This window comes from Dermacentor andersoni, chromosome 7 (assembly GCF_023375885.2).
Source record: "Dermacentor andersoni chromosome 7, qqDerAnde1_hic_scaffold, whole genome shotgun sequence".
Classification (NCBI taxonomy): domain Eukaryota; kingdom Metazoa; phylum Arthropoda; class Arachnida; order Ixodida; family Ixodidae; genus Dermacentor; species Dermacentor andersoni.
Genome location: NC_092820.1, coordinates 157,980,907 through 158,005,856, shown reverse-complemented (window position 1 = coordinate 158,005,856; position 24,950 = coordinate 157,980,907). Strand labels below are relative to the sequence as shown.

The window sequence follows — 24,950 nt, the reverse complement described above, 5'->3', positions numbered from 1 at the left end:
GACACATTTCGAGGTATCCGCGTTCGATATGTGTCAGTCGCGTTATTCCGACGTCCGAAGAACCCGGAATGCAGTAAATCGTGCGCAGACGTACCTTGTTATTGCGCTTGCCAAGGGTCCTTTTCCTTTATTGTATATCTCGGGCGGGGGGGGGGGGGGGGGGGAGGGGGGAAGAAAGCAGGATCGGAAGGAGAAGCGAGATATCGCTACGAATGTTTACGTGTGTTCTCCAGTGGATCGCATTTCTTGCCAACAAATGTTAAAGGTTATCGCTCAGCTCAAGACGCGCCTTTGTGTATCTGAAGTTTCTCGAACGTTATCGATTGTTCTATCTGCTGCTTACGCTGTCGCCGAGCCTTGTGCAATCAGATTCTGTGCGCGACGCCAAATGCTGGGTGGTGTTTACATACTAGAACTTGCGCGAGCAACAGCCGCGATTACGCTGGAAGGTTCATTGAGCCATGCGTAATAGCAGACGCATCTCATCCGCAGGCCATAATTCGAAGATAGGCGAGTGTGCTCACCGCTATCGTTTCGCTGAGTGTTACTTGTTTTGCTGGGCACAGGTTCGCGACCAATGAACAGTAATTACTTTCATGACTCGCGTTGCGCCACTGTGGTTGTTCGCCGTCTCTATACAACGTTACAATATAAAAGAATGTATAGATATTCCACGCATTTTGTTCGCCGCTGGTCGACATCTTGTTGGAGCCATCCCGCCGTTTCCTTATCCGGGGAACGCAACGAAGGCACATCATCGGGAATCTGATGCTTGCAAGAACGTTTCTTCTTTTACTTTTTGTTGTTTTGTGTGTTTCGCGACCACAAAGTGCAAAACACGATTATTAAACACATTCATTGCTTACGCGAGCGTAAACTATACTTCATGTGTAGTACTTAAATGTTTAGGCATTTAATTGTTTAATGAGGGGGGATTCATACGAAGATCTTGACTTCGTACGAAGCTAAAAGACGTGGCCGGCGACTGGCGGCTGGGATTCCTCAACTTTTACCGCCCATATCACTGTAAAATAATTTACACCCTCAAAAGTGACAAAAGGGTGTGAATCTGTTTATTACCCAACACCCTTACACCCAAAAAGGGTGTAAGGTTGTGAGTGATAGACAGATTTACACCCTTCTTAACTTGAGGATGTAAAATTATTGTTACACTGTACAAAGGCACCGATGCAAAATGCACTGCGGGGCACATTGATCGCTGAGCGCCTACTATTACTGCACAGCTCTCTGACTACGGCCGCGTTGTTGACCTATATGCTACCGCTACAGTTGTGCTGGTTGGCGGCTCTGTTCTGTGTCGAATTACTCAATGAAACAACAAATGTTGCTTAATTATCCTCACTGTGACGATTACACGGCTTCAAGCGTATTTAGTAAAGCAAATTGCTTTCTATAGGCGCGTTCAGCTGTTCGCTTACATTCACAATCACGGTGGTTTCTGCGCATGTTTCTTTTCTTCTTCTCTCTTTCACTTCTGACAAAGTCTCATCGCTTCACTATATCTGCACATTAAACATATATCTGTGAACTGCAGTGTGATGAAGTGCATCCGATTCAGGTGCACGTGGAAAATAATACACGGGCTCCAGGACAAGATGACATATCTTTACTTGTCGAACACTACATTTTTAATCTGGCGCGTGTACATAGACATCGTTATATTACATATGTACGACTGCATTCCGTACGGTGCAATCGGCGTCTTTTGATTCTGCATTTCGACTCGCATGTGTCCGGCGTCGAAGCGGTTCCGTCTTGGCTTGGCTTGGGTGGCGTGAAGACGCGAAGCCGCCGAGATCACATTTCACCCTGACTAGTTGATCGCCGGTCAGTGCAGAGTGTGCTTCGCGAAACGGTCCATTTACAACCGCCTACGCGAAGGCTTATCTAAGAGTTGTCTGTACGTGTGAAGCGTTCAGCAAACGGCATACAGAGGCCGCATTTCACGAGCGCCGCACAGAGGCCGATTCCGGCGTTAACGGCCGAGGCATCGCTATGTGCGTGGCAGTTACGAATAAAAAAATAAAATAAAATAAACAAAATAATAATAATTACGAAATGCGGCCCCCGTGCATTATCACTTCAATTATTGGGTTTAACGTACGGAAACTGCACAGTCTGGTTATGCACAGTGGGCTGTGGGGGGAGGGGGGGGGGCGAGCCGAGGGCCCCGGATTAAGTTTGACCGCTTGGGAGTGACAAGACACAACAAGCGCAAAATCTCGTCTTTTATAACGAAATGGCAAGGGAGCGCCAGAATCATTTCGTTATACCCATTACTTCGTTATATTCGTTATTACATGTACTGCACTGTGAATCTCTACGAGTATTTCAAGGGGAATTTCACCTATACTTTGTTATAGCCCGTTTCCCTATAAGGAGGTTTGACTTATTTGACTCCTCTTTTTTCTTTTTTTTGCGTCAAACGAAAGGTTCTAGACATCAAAAGCAGGTTGACAATTCCACGTCAGCACTCCCTTAACGTGTACCCAGAGTACGGTATGCGCGAGCGTTTGCGCCATTTTCCGCCCATGTCTGAATGAGGCCATCGCAGACGGGGATCGTGCCTGCGACATATATATAATAGCGCTCAGTAGCGCAACGTCACGGCCACCTAGTCACAGCGGAAAGTGGTTCCCCTTCGACTTAAAATGGCACTGGATGACAACGAACGAGATCGGTGCAGCCCACTCCTATAGGTCTGCAAATATATACATCTACACGCTCGTCTTGCCAGCAGCGGACGCATTGCATGCAAGAATTTGGCATTGTCTGATCGAGGCTGCATGACGATACATATATGTATACACACACACTATGTGTACGTGTTTGTCTTGGAAACCTAGTAGCTACAATTTGTAGTTTGAAATATGTGCCGTAAAGTGATTAAAAGGTAAATTAGTGATATGTAATTATTCAAATTCGCACTTTGATTTCTCGAAGAACTAATGGCCGCCGCGTCGAGTAATTTAGCTCAATGGTTAGAACTGCGCCATCTGCTACTGGCAATTTCGAAAATTTGGTGCAGCGAAAGAATGCACACACCCTATATAGGCGGTATCGCAGTTGGCTCCGAGCTAAAGCTTTCTCTTGTAAACACTTTATCCCAGTTTTGAAGTAGCAGGCCAGACAAAATTCACCGGCCAGCTTCTGCACCTTTCCTATCAATAAATCTGCTCTCTCTCTCTCTCTCTCTCTCTCTCTCTCTCTCTCTCTCTCTCTCTCTCTCTCTACGTTTGTACAACAGGCTGTCCATAATCTGCACCTTACGTGCGCACTTACTGTCGACAGTAATACGGTCCCTGAGACGTGTGGTATCTCTCTGCGAATATACAATGCGGCACTATCCGTAGGTATACTTTTTGTCCACGGTTTCGCGCCACCTACAGCGCTCGCGGAAGGAGTCTCATAGATGCGCAGCGCGTGCGATGTGCAAGAAGAAGGCCAGCTTGTCCTCGCTCCGCTGCCCGCACATGTTGCACGTGAAGGGATCGTGGTAGCCGTGGTAGCCCATGTGAACCGTGTACATGATGCAGTGCTCGAACGCGATGTCGCAGTAAGCGCAGCGAAACGAGTCCTTGGGCTTGTTCGCACCGTCGGCCGGGTCGGAGCCCTCGCGGGACGCCAGCACGGGGGGCCCCGTCTGGACCGGGCTCGCCGGCGGCGACGTCTCGGTCTTGACCTCGGGGCCGTCCTGGAGTCGCATGCACAGCTTGTCGATCCTGGTGGCCCTGCCCTTGCGTCGACTGCGCGTCGTCTCCGGGGGCGTGCGGCTCAGGTCCAGGGGGGAGCCCTTTCGTTCGTCCCTCGGAGGGGGCAGCTCGTGGCTCGACGTGGAGGACACGACTGCCGGCCTCTCCGGCTGGGCGTCCTGTTGCTGCTGGTGCGTGGCGATCGCCACGGGTGGTGGCGGCGGCTGCTGCTGCGGCGGCGGCATGGGCGGCGCGGCCCCCGGCAGGCTCCGTATGCCGTACAGCCGACACAGGTCTTGACTCTCCGCGTGTCCCAGCACGTGCCGGCTGAGCTGCTGCTCGTCGGCCGTGGTGAAGTCGCACACGCTGCACTTCCACGGCACGGTGCCCGGAGCCACGAGTGCCGCGGCTCGGAGCAGCTGCTGCTGCTGCTGCTGTTGCTGTTGTTGCTGCTGTGCGCACACCACGGCCGGGATCAGGCCCACCAGCTGCTGTCCCTGCACTGGGGGAAAGGAGGAGCGCCGCCGCGGTCAAGACATTGTCGACTATAGCTACAGAGAAAGAGGGAAGGGGGCAGGGATAAGCGAAAATGCAGAGAGGTTAACCAAGACTAATTGAGCCCTGCCGGATACCCTGCACTGGAGGAAAGGGAAAACGGGAGGAGAAGATTAAGATGGGAGAAAGTCCACTGTTGATGTCGCCGACGTAGCGACTGTGTATAGTTATCTGCTGTGTATCAATCGACTAGCTAGAACACCTTTAACGTCGCGTGTTTCGGATGAACAGTCTCATACTTGTCCGTAAATTGTTTACCGTTTGAAGAATTGTACGGCGTTATATCTACAACACTGGTAGCGACATCTTGCGACATCTTGCGCCGCAGGGCTTAACCGGAGTAGCCAACCTATCCATAGAGCACGCAAAGTTAGCACTGCTGTGGCATACCGTAGTTTATACTTAGCTGCGCGCGTAAAACGTTGCGACACAATCGTTAACATGACGCGTCCTTATATGGTTTTCCTTCCACGAGAACATTCACGCGGCACAAGAAACGTCTCAAACGCATTGTAGTCGGGCAAAGAGTTACAAGATGTCGCTACGGGCGTTGATGCTACCGTTCACGCGGCTGCGCGGTTATCTGGTAATCCGCACAGAGTAGTAAGTTTACGGACGAGATAAAGACTGTGTTAATAGAGGCAGGGATAAGATAAGGATTCGATAAAATAGTTGCTTTTTTTTATAATCAAGCGTCGTAGCAGTGGTGGGGAATGCCAATACGAGTATGATAAAATTGCACTAACAAATAATGAACGTTTATTTAACTAAATTGCATAATCATATAAAGTCGGCCAGTACTCAAAGCATAACCTTTTCCTAAAAAATCTCGTGCCTAATTTAGGAAAAAAAATACGGACCCAAAATGAATGTGCCGTTTCAGAATGTACTGCTGTTTCAGTCAAGTTTACCTTGCTGCATTCTTTAAGTGAGAAAACGCGTCAACTGGTACAGCAATTCCTAGCAAAGTGTTATGCTTCGAATACTGACTGACTTCAATTCTGAAATTACAATAAGTTCCCCGTCCCCCTCACACCCTGAAGTATCATTAACAAAATTATTAATTAGTTACATAGTCGCAATTAAGCTTTGTCAATTAACGGTAACGGCAATCACGCAAATCCTGATGCTCCCCGTTGTGGCTTGGATGTCAAGCAACAATGTGTCGAGCTACATGGGCAAACGTTAGAGAGGGAGACTTAGGGGCTCTTTCATTTTTTTCACTGCCAACTTATTTGCATCTCTCTCTCACTTCACTGTCAGCTGTTATACCGTAACCTCTGCGTACCATGTAACCATGCGTACCCCTGCAAGCTCACCGTTCAGATCTGGGTTTGCTACAGCGGTCTCCTGCAGCTGCGGCGGTGGTGGCAGCGGCAGCGGTGGCGGTGGTGGTGGGTAGCCTCGCGGGCCCCGACGCGGACCCCGCCTGGCGCCGTAGACGTCCAGCATCGGGAACGCGTTGGGGCTGCCGTCCGAGTTGAGCACGCCGGCCGGTCGGTGGGCGTACTTGCGCAGGTGCAGCTTGAGGCTGTGGCAGTACTTCGTGGCGTAGTTGCAGTCGGCGCACCGGTACTGGTACACGTTGGAGTGAGACTTGAGGTGGCTGTTGAGCATGCTCTTGTTGACGCAGCTGTAGTTGCACTTCGGGCACTTGAACGGCTTCGAGCCGAAGTGGTTGCGCAGGTGGTACTCGAGGTGATGCTTGTACTCGGTCACGAACGGGCACTTGGGGCAGCTGAGCAGCTTCTCGGTGCGGATGTGCAGCTTGCTGTGCTCCCAGAAGTCCGTCTTGCTGGCGGCCACGTGACCGCACTGGCGGCACCGGAACGTCCGGTCCTTGCAGTCGTCGGCGCCCGGCAGTATCTGCCACTGGTCGTCCGAGTGGAAGTCCTTGACGTGCCTTTTGAGCCGGCCCTCCGTGCGGGACCGGTAGTCGCACATGGGGCACTTGTGGTCCAGGTGGGTCGCCATGTGGCCGCTGTACTCGGCCTTGGAGCGGCCCTGGAAGGCGCACATGTGGCACCGGTACGGGCTCGGGGCGTCGGCGGCGGCGCCCGCCTCGGTGGACGAAGTCTGGCCCGGCGCGGTGGGGCTCCCTTCGGCGCTTCCTTCCAGGGCCGAGCCCAGGGCTCCGGTCTTTTGGAGCGCGCTCTGCAGCTGCGCCAGCGGGTTGAGCGCCGAGTCGCTGTCGCTGTCCTCGCCGCAAGACGCGTCCGAGCGCTCCCGGCCGCCTTCTTCGGCCATGGCGCCGCGCGGGTCGTCGTCCATGTCGGTCTCACGCATCGGACCTGCGGAGGAGTACAAGAGAAGAGGAGGTGAAGCGTCCTCAGTTTTGTAACACATGGTTAACCAAGGGTCGAGAGATTTATAAGCCAGCGCTTTTCTTGTATATAGTTCGCATAGGAAATTTGCAAACTATATATATAGGTTCGGTGTGGCATACACGTTGTGAATAAGTACGCTGTAGAAGGCAGGGCTGGTATAATTCGGCGATTCCTTCCGCTCGATTTTTGCCTTTCTTATCGTACTCCGCGTTCACGACCAGCCGATTCTGGTGATCGCGCAGGCAGAGCGCCGCTCGGACCGATGGCGAAGCGCAACAAAAAGGAAAAGTATACTGCACCAGAATCGATGCATTACCCCAGCCCTGGGCCCTTGGCGTAAAACTATGCCAGTCCGTCCCGTGTCTTCCGACGTCAAATTTACGGAACCACCGACGCAAGCTTCGGACGGTGACTCGCAGCCGTTGTTTCGAACAGCCCAATCAAACTCGATTATAGGAGGTCACTTTTGTTTGCTTTCAAAGAGAACAGCATTGCCTACCTTGACTGGTTCTTCTTATCTAATTGAATGACAAGAGACAATGAACACCCAGAAGCGAAGAGAATTTCGGTGGGGCCGCGGGCTAGCGCCGTGAAACTATAGATAACCGGATGAGGAGGATGGTGCCGGCGTCTGCGATCGGTCAGCTTGCCCTTGCTTAGCTTGCGGTAACTATAGTAGACGATTGCGGCGGCGTGCAACGGAGGGTAAAAAATGCCGCCAGAACGGATCCTCAGTGAAGTAGAGTTCGCAGAGCGATGTCGTATACTTGTCAGAAGGAATCGAGAACGTTATACTACAACGTGTTTTTCTGTTGTTATGAGCAAATAAATACATTCTCCCAGGCATCTCCGAGTAGCCAGTGTCGAGTGATCGGCGGGCAGCGATTTTCTATTCCTCTCGGAACGGGGCAGTCCGAAAAAAATAGATCGAGAAGTAATCTTTTTTTCTTTTGTTCGACCTAATCGTGCATAATCAGTGTGTACATGTCATAGCAGATGGGAAGTTCTTGTGGTTTTCGTGACGTCGCGTGACAGAAAGGCAAGAGGCGGGGGGGTGGGGGGGGGGGCGAACACTGTGACGAATCGTGGAAGGCTGATTGCAGAAATGCAATAGGAACAGTTTGGAATAGCTTCACTTTATAGCGCGCACGAAATACTACGAAATACCGCGAAATATTACGGGAGCTCTCATGTTGCAATTAATAAACTAAGTCGATGAATGGACGACGCTGCTGTGCTTTCCCGACAGACAACGTGCAGGATAAAGCTATGGAAAGCCACTTGGACGTGGCAGGACCACAACACCACTTACAGTGAATTAAGAGCAGTTACAGTGAATTAAGAGCTGTAACATTAAACACGTCGGACATCAATTCGTGCTTTCAGCGACAAACTTTAAGCCTATAAATATACGAGGCGTGGCTTCCGCCATTGCCCCTCAATCTGAGCGAGTAAAACAGTACAGCTGAGCCTTTACTGCTGGGCGCTGCGGAGATGCTGCGAGTTCCACGCCTCTCTTGACGCCGACTGTCGTCACCATTCTCCCAATACCACAAAAGGCCGAGGTCTTATCAGTTTCGCGGCTGCTCCTCTATTTGCCGCTGGCATGAGAAGAAGCAGAGCTTGTGCGACAGTCTGGAGACTGACGAAAACAGAAAACAAAAAAGAAAAAGAAAGAATCAAGGTGCTAGCAACATGCGGCTGCCGCGCGAGTTTCACGTGCCAGTTCCTTTTGAGCAGCGGTCATCAAACCCGCGAAAGCACAATTCGAACCACGATTTCTCTGCTGTGGCGCCAAATGGCTCCATGCACGCCGACGCTGTGAACAAACGGCCGCGAGATCCCTCGCCTTTCCCACTCGCAGGCGCTAAACCCAGACCTTTTTCGCGAACTCCGTTGGCAACCCTCGCCGACGAATCCTCGAAAGGCGCGCGGACCCCGCGGACCATGGATGCCACGGACGGAACGTACGTTTTTCGCGGTCCCCCCCCCATGCCCCTTCCGCGCGCTCGCACCCCGTCCGCAAAGAAATGCGCCGGGGGCCTGATTTATTGGGCAATAAAACGGGTTTTTCCGCGTCAATGGCGATCGCTGCAGCAGGCGCGTGTTGTGCCCGTGTGTACCGGATTTCTCGTCGCATCGCAAGCGCAGATGGCACGACCACAATGGTCAGCGCGCCTTAACACTCGGTTTCGAGCGGGCGTTGAACTGCTGCCGTTGCAGATGCCGTGCTAGCCGAAGGAGACCGACTTTATTTTACCTGGCTATACAAGGGCGGCCTGCAGCCGAACACGATGTGTTGTTACTTGCGAACTTTTCGGCCGGCACGCGTATACACTCTCTGTGTGCTATACACTCCGGTGATGTGTGCTGTAGCATCAGCGCAGTTGCCTGTCTGAATGCGCACGAGCTTGTGACGTCACTTTGCAAGCGCAGCCTCGAGGAGCATGTTCGCATGACGTCACGTACGCCATATTGTCATATTTACAGCTTCCATCGTGGTGGTATGTGTATTCGAGACAAAAGAGGTCCTTTAACGGAGCACCAATAAGAAAATCGGAAATGTGGACGAGGTCGTTTTTCTGGTCTCATTTTTAACTCCCGAATCTCAATAAAGCTTCAAACGACGAGACAAACTCCTTCGGGCACGTGAAAATCCCCAGAATTAAATTAAATTTTTTGAGACAAACTCCGTGAGATAAAAGCTTTGCGATACGACATACGTGTGTTCTTAATTTTCTGAGCTGTATGCTAAAATAAAAATGTTAACACCTTTGGGTTGGTTTTTTAGTCCTAACGAGACAAACCCCAAAGGGTGCGGACTTTTCTTAGACTGTATGTGAACGCTTTTGACCACGCACCGTGCTCTCCATGCCGCTACGCCAAAGGGTTCGAACTTGTCTTAGACTGTTTGTGAACGCTTTTACCACGCATGCATGGTGCTCTTTATGCCGCTACGAAAACCGCCACGTTAAATAGTCGAGGCATTCATTGTAAATTGCGCGAACAACCTACTGTCGCACCGGGGTGACAAACGCGCGCATGTGTTTCTTTAAGTAACGAAGCAAATTGAAGACCGGGTGTACTTGCATCCACGCTATTTTTACATGTGTGTCGCGCGGCGCTCAAAGAGCAGAGACCGCGGGCGCCGCGTGCATTTGTCGCAAGCCACCTTCGGACGGCTTCTCGAGTTGACCTGTAGTACATCCCAGCGACCTGGCCTCTCTGTAGTTCCGCTCGTGGAAGCACGGGCCGGGTTGTGTAACTACGACATCCGGCGCCCGCCGCCAGACGGACAACTTTGTTCCGTTTGCCGCACGCGCGCGTGCGCGCATCCCTAAAGTAGACTAAAAAAAGAACCGTCAGCGGGGGAGCATCGCGTAACCGCAATCTTTCACGCTCCCTAATGTCCCTCCTCCCTCCTTCTCTCTCTCTTTCTCTAGGCCCAGTGGACAAGGGGTGAGAGAGGGGTGCGCAGGTGGTGTCCATCTTTAGCGGGAAGGCTTCTTTTTTCGGTTCTGCTTGTTTGTTTGCCGCACCGGTGACTCGAAACCCGAACCCTCTGGTGGGGAGCCTCCTGCCGCACGCGGGAGGTCGTCGTCGTCGTCGGGAGGGTTGCGCGGGGCGAGGGTCAAAGGGGTCGAAGAAGGGAGCCGGCGTGCTCCACATCGGCCAGCGGCTCCCAGTGTCCACACGTGCGTCATCGAAGCCGCGGCGGCAAAAGAATGTCGGGAAAAGAAACAAAAAAAAAAACGCGAGTCCGCGCGGACGGATGCCGCTCCATGTGCCCGGCACGTGAGGCTGCGACTGCGGTGCAACCGGTAGAGAGGCTCGCGACAGACGAGCTCCTCTTTCACCGGCCCTCACAGGGCGCGTGCCGCAGATGGAGTGGCCTCGCGCTTGGCCCGCGGAGATAGCTTTCCGTCAGGGCAGCCTCGAAAGCGGCGCTGGTGTACTATCGTACGCCAGCGATGTTGATAACCTCTTCGAGCCCCCTGGGAAACCATTCGCGTAGTTTCCTACAAACAACCACCAGGGGGAACTGTGGCGCTAGTGTCTATGAGAGATCTGCAAGCGCGGCGGTTCAGTGAGCATGGGAATGCATTGGTCAGCGTACTCGCTCGCGAGTATTCGGGCTAATACTCGCGCGACACTGATTTCAGAGACGTGAGATGGTGTGACGAAGGGTGAGTATGAGCGGTAGTGAGTGCCGGTTAACGTGAGTGCGATCGACAGTCGATGTCGGCAATTTTGAGTGCATGTCGCTGTGAATGTGAGTGACAGTTTGCGAGTGTGAGTGCAGGTGAGTGAATGAGTGAGTGAGTGAGTTGGAGTGGATGCGAGTACAAGCGTGAATGGGTACTGATAAGTGTGAGTAGAAGTGACTACGGACATGACTGAGTGGTGGTTCAACTGCGCCATTTGCGCCATTTTGATACAATTCAACTTGCTTGCTTCTGGTTGCGCCCACTCAAGTGCCATTTGCACCAACTGTGCAAAAGTGCGCTATTTTCGCGTTTTCACCGCAATACAATGTTTTCAGTAGGGTTATGCAACTGCAGTCAACGACCGATTTTTCGGTCATGACCGATAATTCGGACGCCTTCGCGGCACCGCCGCGGTGCCCCATAGAGTCAATGTATAAGAACGTCTGAAATTTCGGTCGCAGAAACCCTTCGCCGTCCTATTTTCCGGACTTTTTGCCATGACCGCAGGTCCGAAACGGCATTGATCGAAGCCACCACCACCTCCGCTTTGATGATCTCGCCGCCTCGAACAAGCGTTCTCGCACGCAGATCTGCTGGAAGCCGTAGCCACCACCGCAGCAACGCTAGGCCTAGCTACTTCGACGTTCGCTACCAACCTTCTTGCTGTTCGGTGCTTTTCATTAAAACCTCTGCCTTTATAATCCTAGCTTCGAAGCTCGGAAAACACGACGCGTTGTAAAATGCAGGTTCCCGAACGTCGCCTTCGCCTCAATAAGCCGTATTACGCGGTGAAGCGTACGCGAAGTATTGCGGTGAAGCATACCAAGAGCGGGAAGAGACAATTGTCACGGGACGCAGCATGTATTCTTTAATTATACACGTGTGCACACGCCGTCTCCTGTCATATTACAAGTACCGATACGCCTAGTAATTGTACTGGCAGGCTTCCAGAGCTATTTCGAATGTGCCTGTGGCGATGTGAACCCTTGGTAGCAGTAAAAGGTAGAGAAGGGGGGGGGGGGGGGGGGCTAGGAGGCAGTTTCACGTTGACAACATAGGAATCTGTAATAAGAACCTACTTGAAAAGCGACTATGTCCTCTGCGCGGTCTGCGGGTCCGAGGAGGGTAAGAATTTCTCAGCGACTTTCCATGTTACACTGCAGCCTTTTTCCGATCGATCGAGTCCGGCATATGTGCACAGATTCATCCTGCGGGTCTTCCAACGACTCACGCATACGTGTGTGTACGGGCGATATTCAACGTCCGCTGCATACAAACGAGAATACATATCGAGGTTAGACTTCGTAGGAACCGGTGCGGATCACGTACGTGTATATATATATATATATATATATATATATATATATATATATATATACTGCTCGCGGCACCGAAGTCCATAATTACATTCATTAAATGTACAGTGAACCATGGATAGAACGGGCGAGCGCTGCGACAGAACGTATATACCCTTTACCAGGGGCACAATTGCAAAGGTCACCATATTGTCAAATTCGCCATCTTACTGTCACCTTTGATTACCTCACAGGCGACGGTTACGCCATCTATGATCGACTCAAGAACGCCAATATGGCGGAATTCGACACGGCGGCTGGTGCAGAACAGCATCCCAGGCTCGGTTCAGGCCTTCGCTGGGCCTAAACCGTCGATACGTCTGCAGGCCATGCACGCCGATGTGCTAACAGGCAACACCTTACACCAGATCCGACCAGATTCAGGAGAAACGTAATGTCGGTAAGCAACGAGCGATGACGTACACACAGGCCGTCACTTTTTCATTCCCGCGTAAATCGCAAAATTCGGAGGACTCTTAACCTTCGCCTTTTAAGAGCGGAACGCGATATAGCATTCAAAGGCCCCCTGACTGCTTCTCACGCTTCCCGTCAAGTGCAGCCCATGTAACCGTAATGTTTACCGAGAAATGCTGGTGGCGAACGCTATGCACGAAGGCGAGCTTTTAAGGCTTTCTTTTTTCTCTTCCTCCGCCTCCGTGCGCCGCCGCCGCGCATGCGCGGAGGCGAGCGCCATCTGGGTGGTGTTATTGCAAGGAGCCGAGCGGGGCGCGCCGCACTATGAATTGTAGAAACACTGGAAAAAGGGTTGAGCTTCCGCGTAACATGGTTGTGTTGTCTCGTATATTTTCTGGAAATGCTTGCAAGAATAGCATTTGTATTGCGTTATGGTATTATCTCTGTTAGCGTATTGATTTGCCGAAGTGTTATTATGTAGATGTCCTAATGTGTTGATGTGTTGCTGTATTCACCACTCCTCTCCAGATCCAACACTATAGACTGATAGTATCTTATTTTTATTGTAAGTTTGCATGTACATATTCACAGTTAACAGTAATGGAACCAATGTAAGCTCAGCATTGGATTGGTTGTAGTTATATTAGATCTACTGATTGATTGGTTATTGGTTTATCACGATACACGTGATGGGAGGCGTTGGGAAAGGTCAATTAAGGATGGCTGAAGGGTTGACCTTCATTCATCCTCATAGTCAACGTCTTCTCTATTCTTTCTTTCTACGCCCTTTCCCCTTACTTTAACGCCGAGTAGTAGGTCAGAACACTGATTGAGGCCGACCGCTCAGCTTTTCTGTCATAATAACTATATATCCCCCCCCCCCACACACACACACATGTTGGCGAAGGCAGCAGCACTTTGTTTACGTTGTCCTATATTTTGACAAAACAGTCGAATGAAGCATGTCATACACTTTGACGAAACCGTCAAATTAAACACATCACTAGTTCCTGCTCGGTAGATATATACACAGTGCGTCATGCATTAGCACGCATGATTTCTCGTCAGCATCATACATCAGGAGAAGTCCTCTTTACAACGTATCTTTTCGTCGGTTTGCTTCACAGTCGCAGCAGGGCTGCTGCAAGATGCAACGCGCCTAGCGCGCAACCAGAAAACCCATCATTCATGAGTCCGTGCCGGGTGCACAGCTCACTGAGACCCCCAAGCCTGGGCTGTGAGAGTTACGATATATCGAACCCGTGCTCGTTTTTTTTTTTTTTTTTTTTTTTTCGTGTGTGTCTTTGTAGAGTCGATGATATGTTTCGCGTTTTACCCGGGGGAAGCTTTTTTTGGTTAAAACCAGCAAGATCGTTATGGTCAACGCAGTTTCCACTGGAAACGAACAACCGATGCCTGTCATAGTGGTGCCTGCCTGCCTGCCCTAATGCGTTCGCAGAAAACGTAAACGTCCGAGCCTGTCCGAGTCGCGCCTTTCGTCGTCGGAGTCCCTGACCGGTCCATTGTAAAACACCAAGATGTCCAAGCGTCAGTTGCACGCTGCCCGCTCTCTGTTGGGGGCGAAGAAAAGCCCTCGGAAAAAAAAAAAATAATAAGAGGCACGCGCAGAGGAGCGGAGTGCAAGAGAAGCTGCATGGCGTACGTTTTCCCGCTGGATGTTGAGGCTTTCACTGAAAGCGTGGAGCACCGCGGAAGCCAGAAACGACTTCAGCTCGCGTATGATTGGTGGCTCCGCCAACGTCATCCGCACGTGCGAAGAACCTTTTTGAATTTGGCCTCCCACATCAGTTGACGCGCATCGTTGTACAGGTGCCACAGTGATTCGGCGAGCATTGTTTGTTTGTGGCATACGATAGTGTGTTTAGACGTACTTGTAACAGAAGGTAGTGAAAAAAGAAAATAAGAAGAGGGAGAAAATAAAAAAAGAAGGCGATCACAAGGGAGATTACGAAGCGCTTGTTCTTCGTTGTGCTTACTTGTATTTGTGTCTCTCTCTCTCTTTTTTTTTTCGTAATGAGTATCGTTGTCATTGAACATTGGCTTCTCTTCACGAGGGCCGGTGCTAAACTGTGGTTTTCGTCGCCCACCTGACGCGTTGAATCAGGCCGACCTTCGGCATCCTTTCTTATCTCTTAGTCCCCTTTCTGTGCGGCTCTTCGGGTGAAGAGCCGAACAGTACTCGCGCAGAAAAAAAAAGTGCTGCATGCGCTTTCTCGAGGAGAGATGAAAATTTATGGTTGCAATAATACCAGTCTGAGTTCGGAGAGGGCGATGTTCGGCGGTTGTTGATTGCGTCGAACGATACATAAGGTGCTCGACATTGTGCAAAATTTTTTTTCCAAGAAACCACTCTCTGTGGAAATGAAAAGCGGGCGAGAAATCGAACCCACGTACAATGGGATATAAAACATTGCAGAAGTTCCGGATTCAAATGATCTTCACAAGTAATGCGCATGCAGGAAATATATAAGGTGTATTCGATGCAGCCAAGTTTCTCTGCACCTTCTGCACCTATTCACGGTGCACTGCACCTAGACCCTCGATTCCCCGAGGTGCAGCAGTGCACCCTGCACTCCCGTGCTCGATTGAAAGGGGTGCAAGGCAAGGTGCCGCCGCGGTGCACTGCACCCTTGAACCTTGTAGCGAGTGGGTGCAGCCCGGCACCCCCTGCACTTTTTCGTTTGAGGTGCCGTGCACCTTTTTCTGAATCGAACAAACCTCTAGTAGCGTCACCCCGTCCCATGAATGGTTGTATACAGAGCCCTCTTTGAGAAGGTGCGAGCGTTTTTCATTTGACCCATTAACAGCATATAGTTGTGTCTTTAGTTGCACTCGCGCTAGGGTGATGTCGCTGCGCTCGTCTTTGTTCGTGACGGCGTGACTTGTGCGTGCGAACTGCACTAGCAGCTACGCCAGCAGCGCCATCACGCTAGTGAGTTCAACCGCAGAAGCTGCGAAGGTCACTGCATAAATTATAATCCACGGGTAAATAACAGATCGAGAGCTATGAACTGGATGCGAACGCAGGCCTGCACGCGCATGCGTGATCCAATGTCTGATTTCACCCCGAGGCTTCTATAGAGTGGAACAGTGATGCAGTTCAGTTACAGCTACATCCTTTGTTCCAATGGCCACGCGCAGGTCCAGAAGGGATGTTCGGATGTCCTGATGCCTCCCGTAAACGTTTGCGTTCGTGTAGCGACGGAGTATACGCCACCTGACAAACTCATGAAGTTCTTCCCAGCTGTTACTGTTATATTACTCTGGAGCGACAACAAATGTTTAATTGTTATTTAAGAGAACCCGCCAGTGCATCAATAAATTCAGCATCATCAATCACCATCTCAAAGTCGGACCCCCTTGTTACTGTTATCTTACTTTGGAGCGACAACAAATGTTTAATTGTTATTGAAGAGAACCCGCCAGCGCATCAAAACACTCACCATCTAAAAGTTGGACACCGCCCCCCACCACCCTGTGAAAAAAAAAAACAAAAAAGAAGAAAGCCTGGATCCACGCCTGCCAATAACTTTCGTTCGCACTTGCATACTTTTCTGTTCTGCTATAATCTGTGGCCGAGAGGATTTTGTGTTCGAAAATGCCTCTCTCGAGCACGCACCGAATATTTTTTGCAAATGGTCGAGTCCGCTCGCGCCGCTGTTCAGCTGAGTATGACGCGGGCGCCTAAGCTCAACCGTGCAGTAACCGCACGGGCTGTCGTTCCTACGGCAAAGTTCCGGCGTCGGCCGCACCTGCGCGGCGAGCCAGCCGCGCGGCGAAACGAGAAGCGAGCAATGCGTATTATTTGTGCAGCGCGTGCGACTGCCGCGCACTCGCTTCTTTTTTTCTTGCCACCTCTTCCTGGTTTACTCTCCTTCATCTTTTTCTCCCCGTACCCCTTTACCCGTGCACTGCTGTTGAGGTGCCCTCCTGTGAGAGACAGTTACAGCGCTGCACTTATCTCTTCTATCTCCCTTCATAATCACTTCACAGGCGAGCATCGCCATGCGTTACTCGCCATTTTAGCAGCGGTCACCCCTGCTGTTCAGGGGACGACCGCGCGCAACGCATTCGCGTGCATGTGAGTGCGTGTCCAGTACGCGGCCTCTCCGACCGCCGGACATACCCTTTGTGAAACTTTCAACTCTTTCTTTTCTTTGTTTTCCTGTCCGCTAGCATCTCTTTCTTTCTTTCTTTCCTTCTTCTTTCTTCTTTTTTTTTTTTGAGGTAGGGGGCATACGAACATTTGGGCATACGAAACGGAGAAAGGAAAGAAGCAGAACAAGCTTATCTAGAGAAGCGCAGTGTTCGGAAAATGCTTTTGCGGGAAAAACAACTTCGGGAGTTTTCGAGAACGTTCAAGACCCTGCAGATAAAGCATTTTCAAGAAGCCCCGTGACGCCTGACATCTTGGGAACGAAACGCTGTCTTAAACAACGAGATTTTGTTTCTTATTGCGCACAGAAAAAAAGAGAGAGAGAAAAAAAATCGTGAGCCATATCTCTCGGAAGGTAGACGACCAGCGAAGCTGTGTAGCACACAACGAAGACGTGACGCAGAATTTTGAACATAGGTAAGAACGCATTTATTGTTTTGATCGATGGTCATCGTCACGAAAGGTACGCTCACACATTTATTTTTATACATCCGCGGTCATTGGTGTTATACATTCGTTATACACATTCGTCATCGTCGCCATCGTCACAACGTCGCCGGCGACGATGACAATGAGACGACGGCCGTCGTTTTATTCCTGCTGTCGTCACACACACAGTCGACCGACTTTTACTCTCTCTCTCTCTCTCTCTCTCTCTCTCTCTCTATATATATATATATATATATATATATATATATATATATATATATATATATATATATATATATATCCTCTCTCTCTATCTATCTATCTCCTCTCTCTCCTCTCTCTCTCTCACACACACGCACGCGCGCGCGCGATGGTTTATGTGGCATAACGCTTTGCAGAGCCCCAAGCGATGCTCGATATCCAGCTAACCGCAAAACTAATTCGCATAACACTGCTTCCCACACAGCAGGGGACCTGCAAACTTTTTTTCTTTTTCGCTTCGTACTTGATTGACTTCTGCCTCATATGACGTCAGCACGGTTCCGTGCCTCGCGTGTGCACTCGCCGAGTGCAGCTTAGCGGCAGACAACGGAAAAAAGAAAAATTATGCTTGGTTTACGCCGTGGTGTGGACTAAGGGATTTATTTACAAGTTGACAGCTACACCTCGAGAAATCGCTCGCCAAAATATAACTGTAGCTAAAACGCACGAAGTGAATGGTACTGTTACTCAGTTATCGAAAAAAAAAATTTTTTTTTCTGATATCGCTAGTAAACCATTACAAATCCGCCAGTAGCATATAAGTTGAGAACGTTACAGAACTATCCTAACACTATGGATGATAATAAGTACTAGCTATCGCTACTGCTATCGATAGTCTTGCATCACTATATGCGGAGCTTTCCCGACACCTTGTGGAGCACGAGATACCTTCTATCTCCCTCTCCCTCGTGTCCTAACGTTGCGTTTCTAAAGAAAGTGGCGTTTGCTAAGGAAATTCGAAATTCAGAGGCAGCCAACGACACGTATAGGAAACAGCTCCTCGTTGGCGTCCTCCGCTTAGCTGCGCAAGACACGCAACGAAGCGAGCTTCTAAGTTTTTGAATAACGCAGCTCAGTAAATTATGCGGCACCCGTGCTAGATTACGCAAGGTTCGGTCACAGACAGCGGATGGAACCATCGACAACATTCCAGAAACTTCCTATACATGCAGGCGCGTCCTGCGCTGTGCGATAACATTTGTTAGGCGCTGAAACGTGGTCGCCCGATAAAGACAATCAAGTACACGAGTCAACATAGAAGACGAAGGCGACACAACACTACGCTGGAAAGTGTTAACAGCTTAGTAAACATTTCGATAGCACCAGAAAGGCGATGATCATATTTATATATAGCGGTGTGCGAATATTCAGTGCTTTTGAATAGCGAATCGAATATTGCACACTTCGATTCGATATATTGAAGTCGAACAGTCGCTCGTCATCAGAGCTAAAATTGTAGCAACAGTACGACGAGTTGCGTAGCGGTGCATCTGCATACGGCGTAGTGGAGCACCCCGTAACCTGGGGGAACCAGATCTTTTCCGGCTAGACCCGCCGTGGTTGCTCAGTGGCTATGGTGTTGGGCTGCTGAGCACCAGGTCGCGGGATCGAATCCCGGCCACGGCGGCCGCATTTCGATGGGGGCGAAATGCGAAAGCACCCGTGTGTACTTAGATTTAGGCGCACGTTAGAGAACCCCGAGTGGTCGAAATTTCCGGAGTCGCCCACTATACGGCGTGCCTCATAATCAGAAAGTGGTTTGGGCACGTAAAACCCCGTAGTTTGATTTCTTTTTCCCGGCTATACCGCTACCTCATGCGTTCACCGAAGTCCTCAAGATGCGAAGAAACTGCTTATTTGTTCCGTAATTCCACACCCGCACTTTCAATAAATAACGCTTAATAACGTCCAATGCAACGACGGAAGTTTGTGACAACGGCTGTTCGTTATTCGAAAACAATTCTATACTGTGATTCGATTCGATCCTGCAGCCCTCCCTCCCCCCTCCCCCAAAACAGAAAGAACAAAAGAAAAAGCAAGTTGCTATTCGCACAGCTCTAGTCACATCAGCTGCGCGCGGCTGGTAAGAAAAGAAAAAAAAAAGAAGCACACTCACGTGACGCGAAATGCGACGCCGCGCCGGTCCAGAACTCCGCGGTGGGCTCGGGCCGAGCGAGTCGGGCAAACTTCGCGGTGGCCGCATGGCAGAGGGACGGCATCTCCGCGGGCGCCTCCGAACGCGCGTCGCGCCTTGCAAACCCCCCCTGCGGCCACGGAAAGTGCGTTCCACTCCGCTCGTACGCGGCAAACTACTGCTCCGAGTGGCCGGCTGGTCCTCGGACACGTGAACAAAGCGGCGAACCCACCGGGTTCCGTTCGTACAATGACTGGACGCTGGTCAGCTCGAGGGGAGAGGAGGCGGGTAAGAAGCAAAACGATACAATGCGGACGGACCTTTAGGAAGCGTTTTTTTTTTTCTTCTCAAAAACAGGCTCGTTTCTCTTCCCGCATGCGAGTCCGGCACTCCCTACACTCCCCCCCCCCCTCCCTCCCCTCTTTTCCTCCACACCACGCAAGGGTTGTTGTTACTTTGAAGACCAACGGGAATAAATAAATAAATAAACAAATAAATAAATAAGGAAACGTGCCGAGGTGACTTTGCGCCCGAAAAGCTCTGACCAGCGACTACCTTCCGCGCGTTTGTGTCGAAGCTGGGCGCTGTCCGTCGAGCTTTCTTTTTCTCCTCCCCCCCTCCCCCCCCCCCGCTCTTTGACGAGTTAATGGCTTGTCGCATCTTCGAAAAAAGAGAAAGAAGACGGACCAAACAAATCTTAAAGCCGCGTGAGGAAGTCCAGCGCGAACGGAAATACCGCGAGCTCTTACTGAAGCACGACGGCCAGAAAACGAGTGGCCACCACTCTATCTTCCCGTTCTCTAATTTGTGTGCTTTTTTTTTCGTGGTTATCTTCGGTTTGCGAGTTAACTTGACAGGCGAGCGTGGGCGACTTCTTGCGAACTGCATCCGTTTTTGTGTGGGCGCAGGCGTGGAGAGGTTCAAAACATAAATCATAATAAATGAAAAAAAGCTGACTGATCATGCAGACGACAGCGGTCTCTCGCATTCTGCGGAGGAAAATTCGGGCCGTTCCCCGCCTTTTTGGGTGGTTTTGTCTCATGAGTGATGCCCTTGCTCATGTCGTACAGGGTAGCCAAGCGAACGTTTTTCCGGTTAAGACTCCCCAACTCTTCCCTTATTTCTATCTGTTTTTTCTTTTCGTTTTTTTTTTTCCAGCTCACCACGTACTGTTTTTGTTTTTGCCCGCTTGCAGCTAATCAGTCCCGTTGTGTGGAGCCTATAACGTAAAACTATTCCAATATGTTTTCTTTTATTCCAATCTCGTGACGTCAAATTTGCGTAACCGCCGACGCAAGCATCGGGCGGTGACCCGCAGGGTTGTCTGAACAGACCAATCAAACGCTCTCCATGATTATAGGAGGTCACTTTTGTTTGCTTGAAAAACGAATAACATTGCCTACACTGAGCGGCTTGTCTTATCTAATTGGCTGACAAGAGGCGAGGAGCACGCTCAAGTGGAGAGGGATTCGATGGGGCCGAGCCAGTGCACTGAAAATCGATAACCGGATGAAGTGGGTGGTACCGGCGTCTGCGATTGGTCCGCTTTCCCTTACTTAGCTTAAGGTGGCTGGTCGAATATCGCGGCGGCATGCCAGGAAAGGTTAAGAATGCCGCTAAAACGGATCCTCGGCAAATAAGAGTTGGCAGAGCGAGGTCATCAACGTGCCCAAAGTGATCGATAACGTTACACGGCCACGCAAAAAGTTTTGTTATACGCAAAGATACTCATGCTCTCCGGCAGGTGCAAGTAGCCAATGCCCGAGCGATCGGCGGCAGCCATCTTTTATTCCTTTCGGAATGAGGCAGCCTGCGACTATGCAAGGGGATAAAAATCAGTTTTGTTCGGCATATTAATGCATCTTTAACGCGTACACGTCACTTTGACGCGCTGAGTTTTAGCGGTTTCGTGACGTCACGTGACAGGCAGGTGAAATGGGTGCAGCCCGAAAATTTTTGACCAATAGCCGAGGGCTAATGGCGAAAAGGCGTCGAATCAGAAATAACTTTTTCTTTTGTTCGGTCCAATCATGCATAATCAGTATGTCCGCGTCATATCATAATATGGGGAGCTATCGCGGTTTTCGTGACGTCGCTTTCACCTTGTTCTAGTTTTGCTCGTCGTCTTGAATTTCCATCTTCCGCCTTGCCCCTGTTTTCCCTGAAGCGCCCGGGAAGTATCTTTCCTATATAATCTCCGGCGTTCAAGTCTCTTGCGGTCGTCGTATCCCCCGTGTAGTTTTGATGCCCCTGGGCAACTCTTTTCTTCCTTGTATTCCTTGAAGACCGGTAATGTAGACGGGAAAAGAGGGACAATAACTTTCGAAAATCGCTATTGTCGGGTATACCACTGGTTTTGTTTACTGCTGACCAACTTGTTAAGTCTTCTGCGAATCCGTGTTCAAGGGATCGCAATGAAGGCACATCGCCAGGAGTCGCATGTGCCTGCACAGTCGCTGTTCTCGATCGGTCTTGAAGCGAAGAAGAAAAAGAGGAAAAGAAAATTTGCACTAGAACCCCAGCGACAAGTTGCTCTTGTCAACCGCGGTTCGGAAGAGCCGGCAAAACGGTCGTGCATCATCGTGACTGTAGTGCCTTCTTCGTAAAATGCTGTGGATATACATGCCAGCAGAACTTTTTGTTGGACTAGCTGGTGCATGTTACTGAAGTACTAAAGCGCCAAACAGACGACACAAGAAGAGACACGGATAAACGCTCCTCCGTGTCTCTTCTCGTGTCGTCTGTTTGGCGCTTTAGTGCTTCAGTATAGACATGCATTCATTTAGTGGAATTTTCGATTCCTCTTCGTCAAGAGCAGTTTTCAAGGTCCGCATTCCTGTCATAATTTGATCGTCACAAATAGAGCATGTAGCTGTCAGCCGGAAAGACCTTGCTGCCTGTTTCGAATTCGGCAATCAAGCACCAGCCGAATCTTTCCACATGTGCTTGTGGGGAACCAGATGAGGACATTTTACATGGACTCGCTTAGCTACTACAAATATCAGATGTCGTCACGACGCCCAAGACAAAGCTAGCGTGCAAAAGGAACGTGGCCCAGAGACGCTTCTATATCAGACGCTTCTCTGTTACATATCCGGGAGGCCGGTTTGAAATGCCTGCTGTGAAGAAATGAGCGTTGTGATATTTCCACGCCATATCATCGCATATTTTGAGGCCATCCTTTGAACAACAACTTTTTTTTTTATTTACATGCACTAGTGACTTGTCCGATTTATGTCCAGCAAAAGCGAGAAAGGTGCGTCAAGCTTATAAATATTTTTTGTACTTTCTTTTTCCGGAACTATATCCCTGGACCATGGCCTTCTCCAGGCATTGCAAGTAGGACATTAGGTGCTATAAGTTATTCCTTTCTTTCGTTTTCTTTTTTTTTTTTTTTCGTGAAACTTAACCTCAAAGTGCTGACAATCTGCATGCGTCCGAACTTTATTTTTCAACCTCTCGTTTTGGTGCGACATTATACGTCATCCACCATTTGTTTCTCTCCCCTCGTTACTTCAATGTCAATCAACTATTTTTTTTTTCAGTAATGTTCATCATTCGTAGCGCCTTAGCCCATAAAGAAGTTAAACGGAGTTGCACGACGCACAATCTTCCAATCTGTGAATTTTTGAAGCATTTTAGAGCGATCGTTTGTGATAATTACCACTCCGCCAACGACTGTCGGCATTCCCGTGTTACATCCTGACATATCTCCGGTTGTCTTTATACAATTGTATCTTACCGATCTTTATAGTTGAGCCGCGCGATGGGCATTTGCTTAGCGGAATGCATAATGTCACGCATTGTCGCGGCGCTCGTTTCCGGAGCTCTGAAGAGTACGGCCATTATACATGCTTTCCGGCTACAGCCAATACACCGTACGCGTATACGTTCGCGACAGACGAGACGTCACGATAAACGTTTACAAACAGACTGTGCAGTGCATCATGGGAAGGTTCAAGCCCTTGCCTGCCATTTGCAGGATTCTACAAATTGGCTTTCTTGCAAAACGGTTTCCCCCCCCCCCCTCAAAAAAAAAAAAAAAAATGTCTCGTCCACGGGCTGCATTTGTCATACTACAAGCGCGGTCCTATACAAGGGAGCACGCGCACGAAGACTGTCCGCGAGAAACACTCCAAAAGATCCTTCATGGTTTCGTGCTGTCAATGTTCTCCCACACCTGTTCTCTCCACCGCGAGGTAAATTATCGCAGTCATTCGACAACCTTAGTTGACATCGCCGAACTGTTGCCTAATAGATGAATGTTAGGAGGTTAGACAATGTCTAAGGCGAACCTGTTGGACGAGAACGTTATCTTAAAAAAAAGAATAAGGATCTTAATAAGGTTTTTTAAATTAAGATTTTAATAAGGAATGCATGCTGTTTTGACAGGATACATAGTTGATTGCTGGATTCGTGATTCAGGTCACCAATAGCTCAAAATAAAGCGGGACACATAGAAGAGACACCACAAGTGGTGGACGACACAGTTGAAATTCGTTTAACACAGGGATGTGCGCACCGTATAGGCTATAAACGTAACAGCGTTATCATGATACCACGGATGTGTGCTGCCCATTCTCAGAGCGTGAGATGCGTCATTTCTTCGTATACAGTGCTCGTACAGTATACAGTGGTCGCGATTCTGTATCGACGCCTTCCAGCGATCTTACGCAGCTCTTATCATCCACTGTTCGCGGCCTGCCGATACCACCGATGACGCGGGTAGAGCGTCACTCCGACCACTATCGAAGCGCCAAAAGGAATAGCATCGGAAAAGGCATCGCTTAAAGAACAGCTGCCCAAGATGTCAGTGTGTACAGGCAGATTAAAAAAAAAATAAAAGTCGTGTCACACGCTGGTTTAAATCGGAACCTAAAAACATTCTCTTCGAGGCACTTAGCACAAAAAAAGAAAGAGAAATGGAGCATAAGTTGTCTTACGCTAATTGTCAAACTATATAGCAGCATTCACGAGTGGCGAAATGGTCTGCGCTATTTTAGTCGCAGAATATTAAGACAAGCATTATTATGAGTCTGACACGTATATATCCTTTATATAAGTACAATGACGTTACGTCCAACTGATAGGCTGGGATTTAAAAGCGTTCCGCCGCGGTGGCTTAGCGGCTATATGGTGTTGTGCCGCTAAGCACGAGGTCGCGGGCTCAAATCCCGGCCGCGGTGACCGCATTTGGATGGGGGCGAAATGCAAAACTGCCGTGCCCCTTGCATTGCATGGGGGTGCACGTTGAAGATCTCCATGGTGGTCAAAATTGGTCGAGAATCCCCCAATACGGCGTGCCTCATAATCAAGTCGTGGTTTTGGCCGGCACGTAAAACTTCACAATTCATTCATTCATTCATTCATTCATTCATTCATTCATTCATTCATTCATTCATTCATTCATTCATTCATTCATTTTCTATGCAAAGCGAAGCTTTGTTGATGTGGTCAGGTCATTTAAATGATATAAAACTATTCAAGTTCTGCCACCAAATTTTTCACCGTAGCAATTAATGGGCCCAGCATAGCATGACAGCAGCCAAGTTTATACTATTGCACTTTATCCAGGACGGGCCCACGTTTTCTGCTA

The 24,950-nt window shown here is 49.7% G+C and overlaps 1 protein-coding gene across 1 annotated transcript in view; it reads right to left on the bottom strand.

The window, feature by feature from the left end:
* Window positions 1–1,605: 1,605 nt before the first annotated feature.
* The window catches only part of hb (zinc finger protein hunchback), a 35,226-nt gene continuing 11,881 nt past the window's right edge, over window positions 1,606–24,950 (bottom strand). The window contains exons 2-3 of the mRNA XM_055071929.1: window positions 5,588–6,559; window positions 1,606–4,215 (exon numbers count right to left, since the gene is read on the bottom strand). Of these exons, the coding sequence (XP_054927904.1) occupies window positions 3,428–4,215; window positions 5,588–6,554 (1,755 nt within the window). The 5' untranslated portion in view covers window positions 6,555–6,559 and the 3' untranslated portion in view covers window positions 1,606–3,427. The remainder of the gene's footprint in view (window positions 4,216–5,587; window positions 6,560–24,950) is intronic.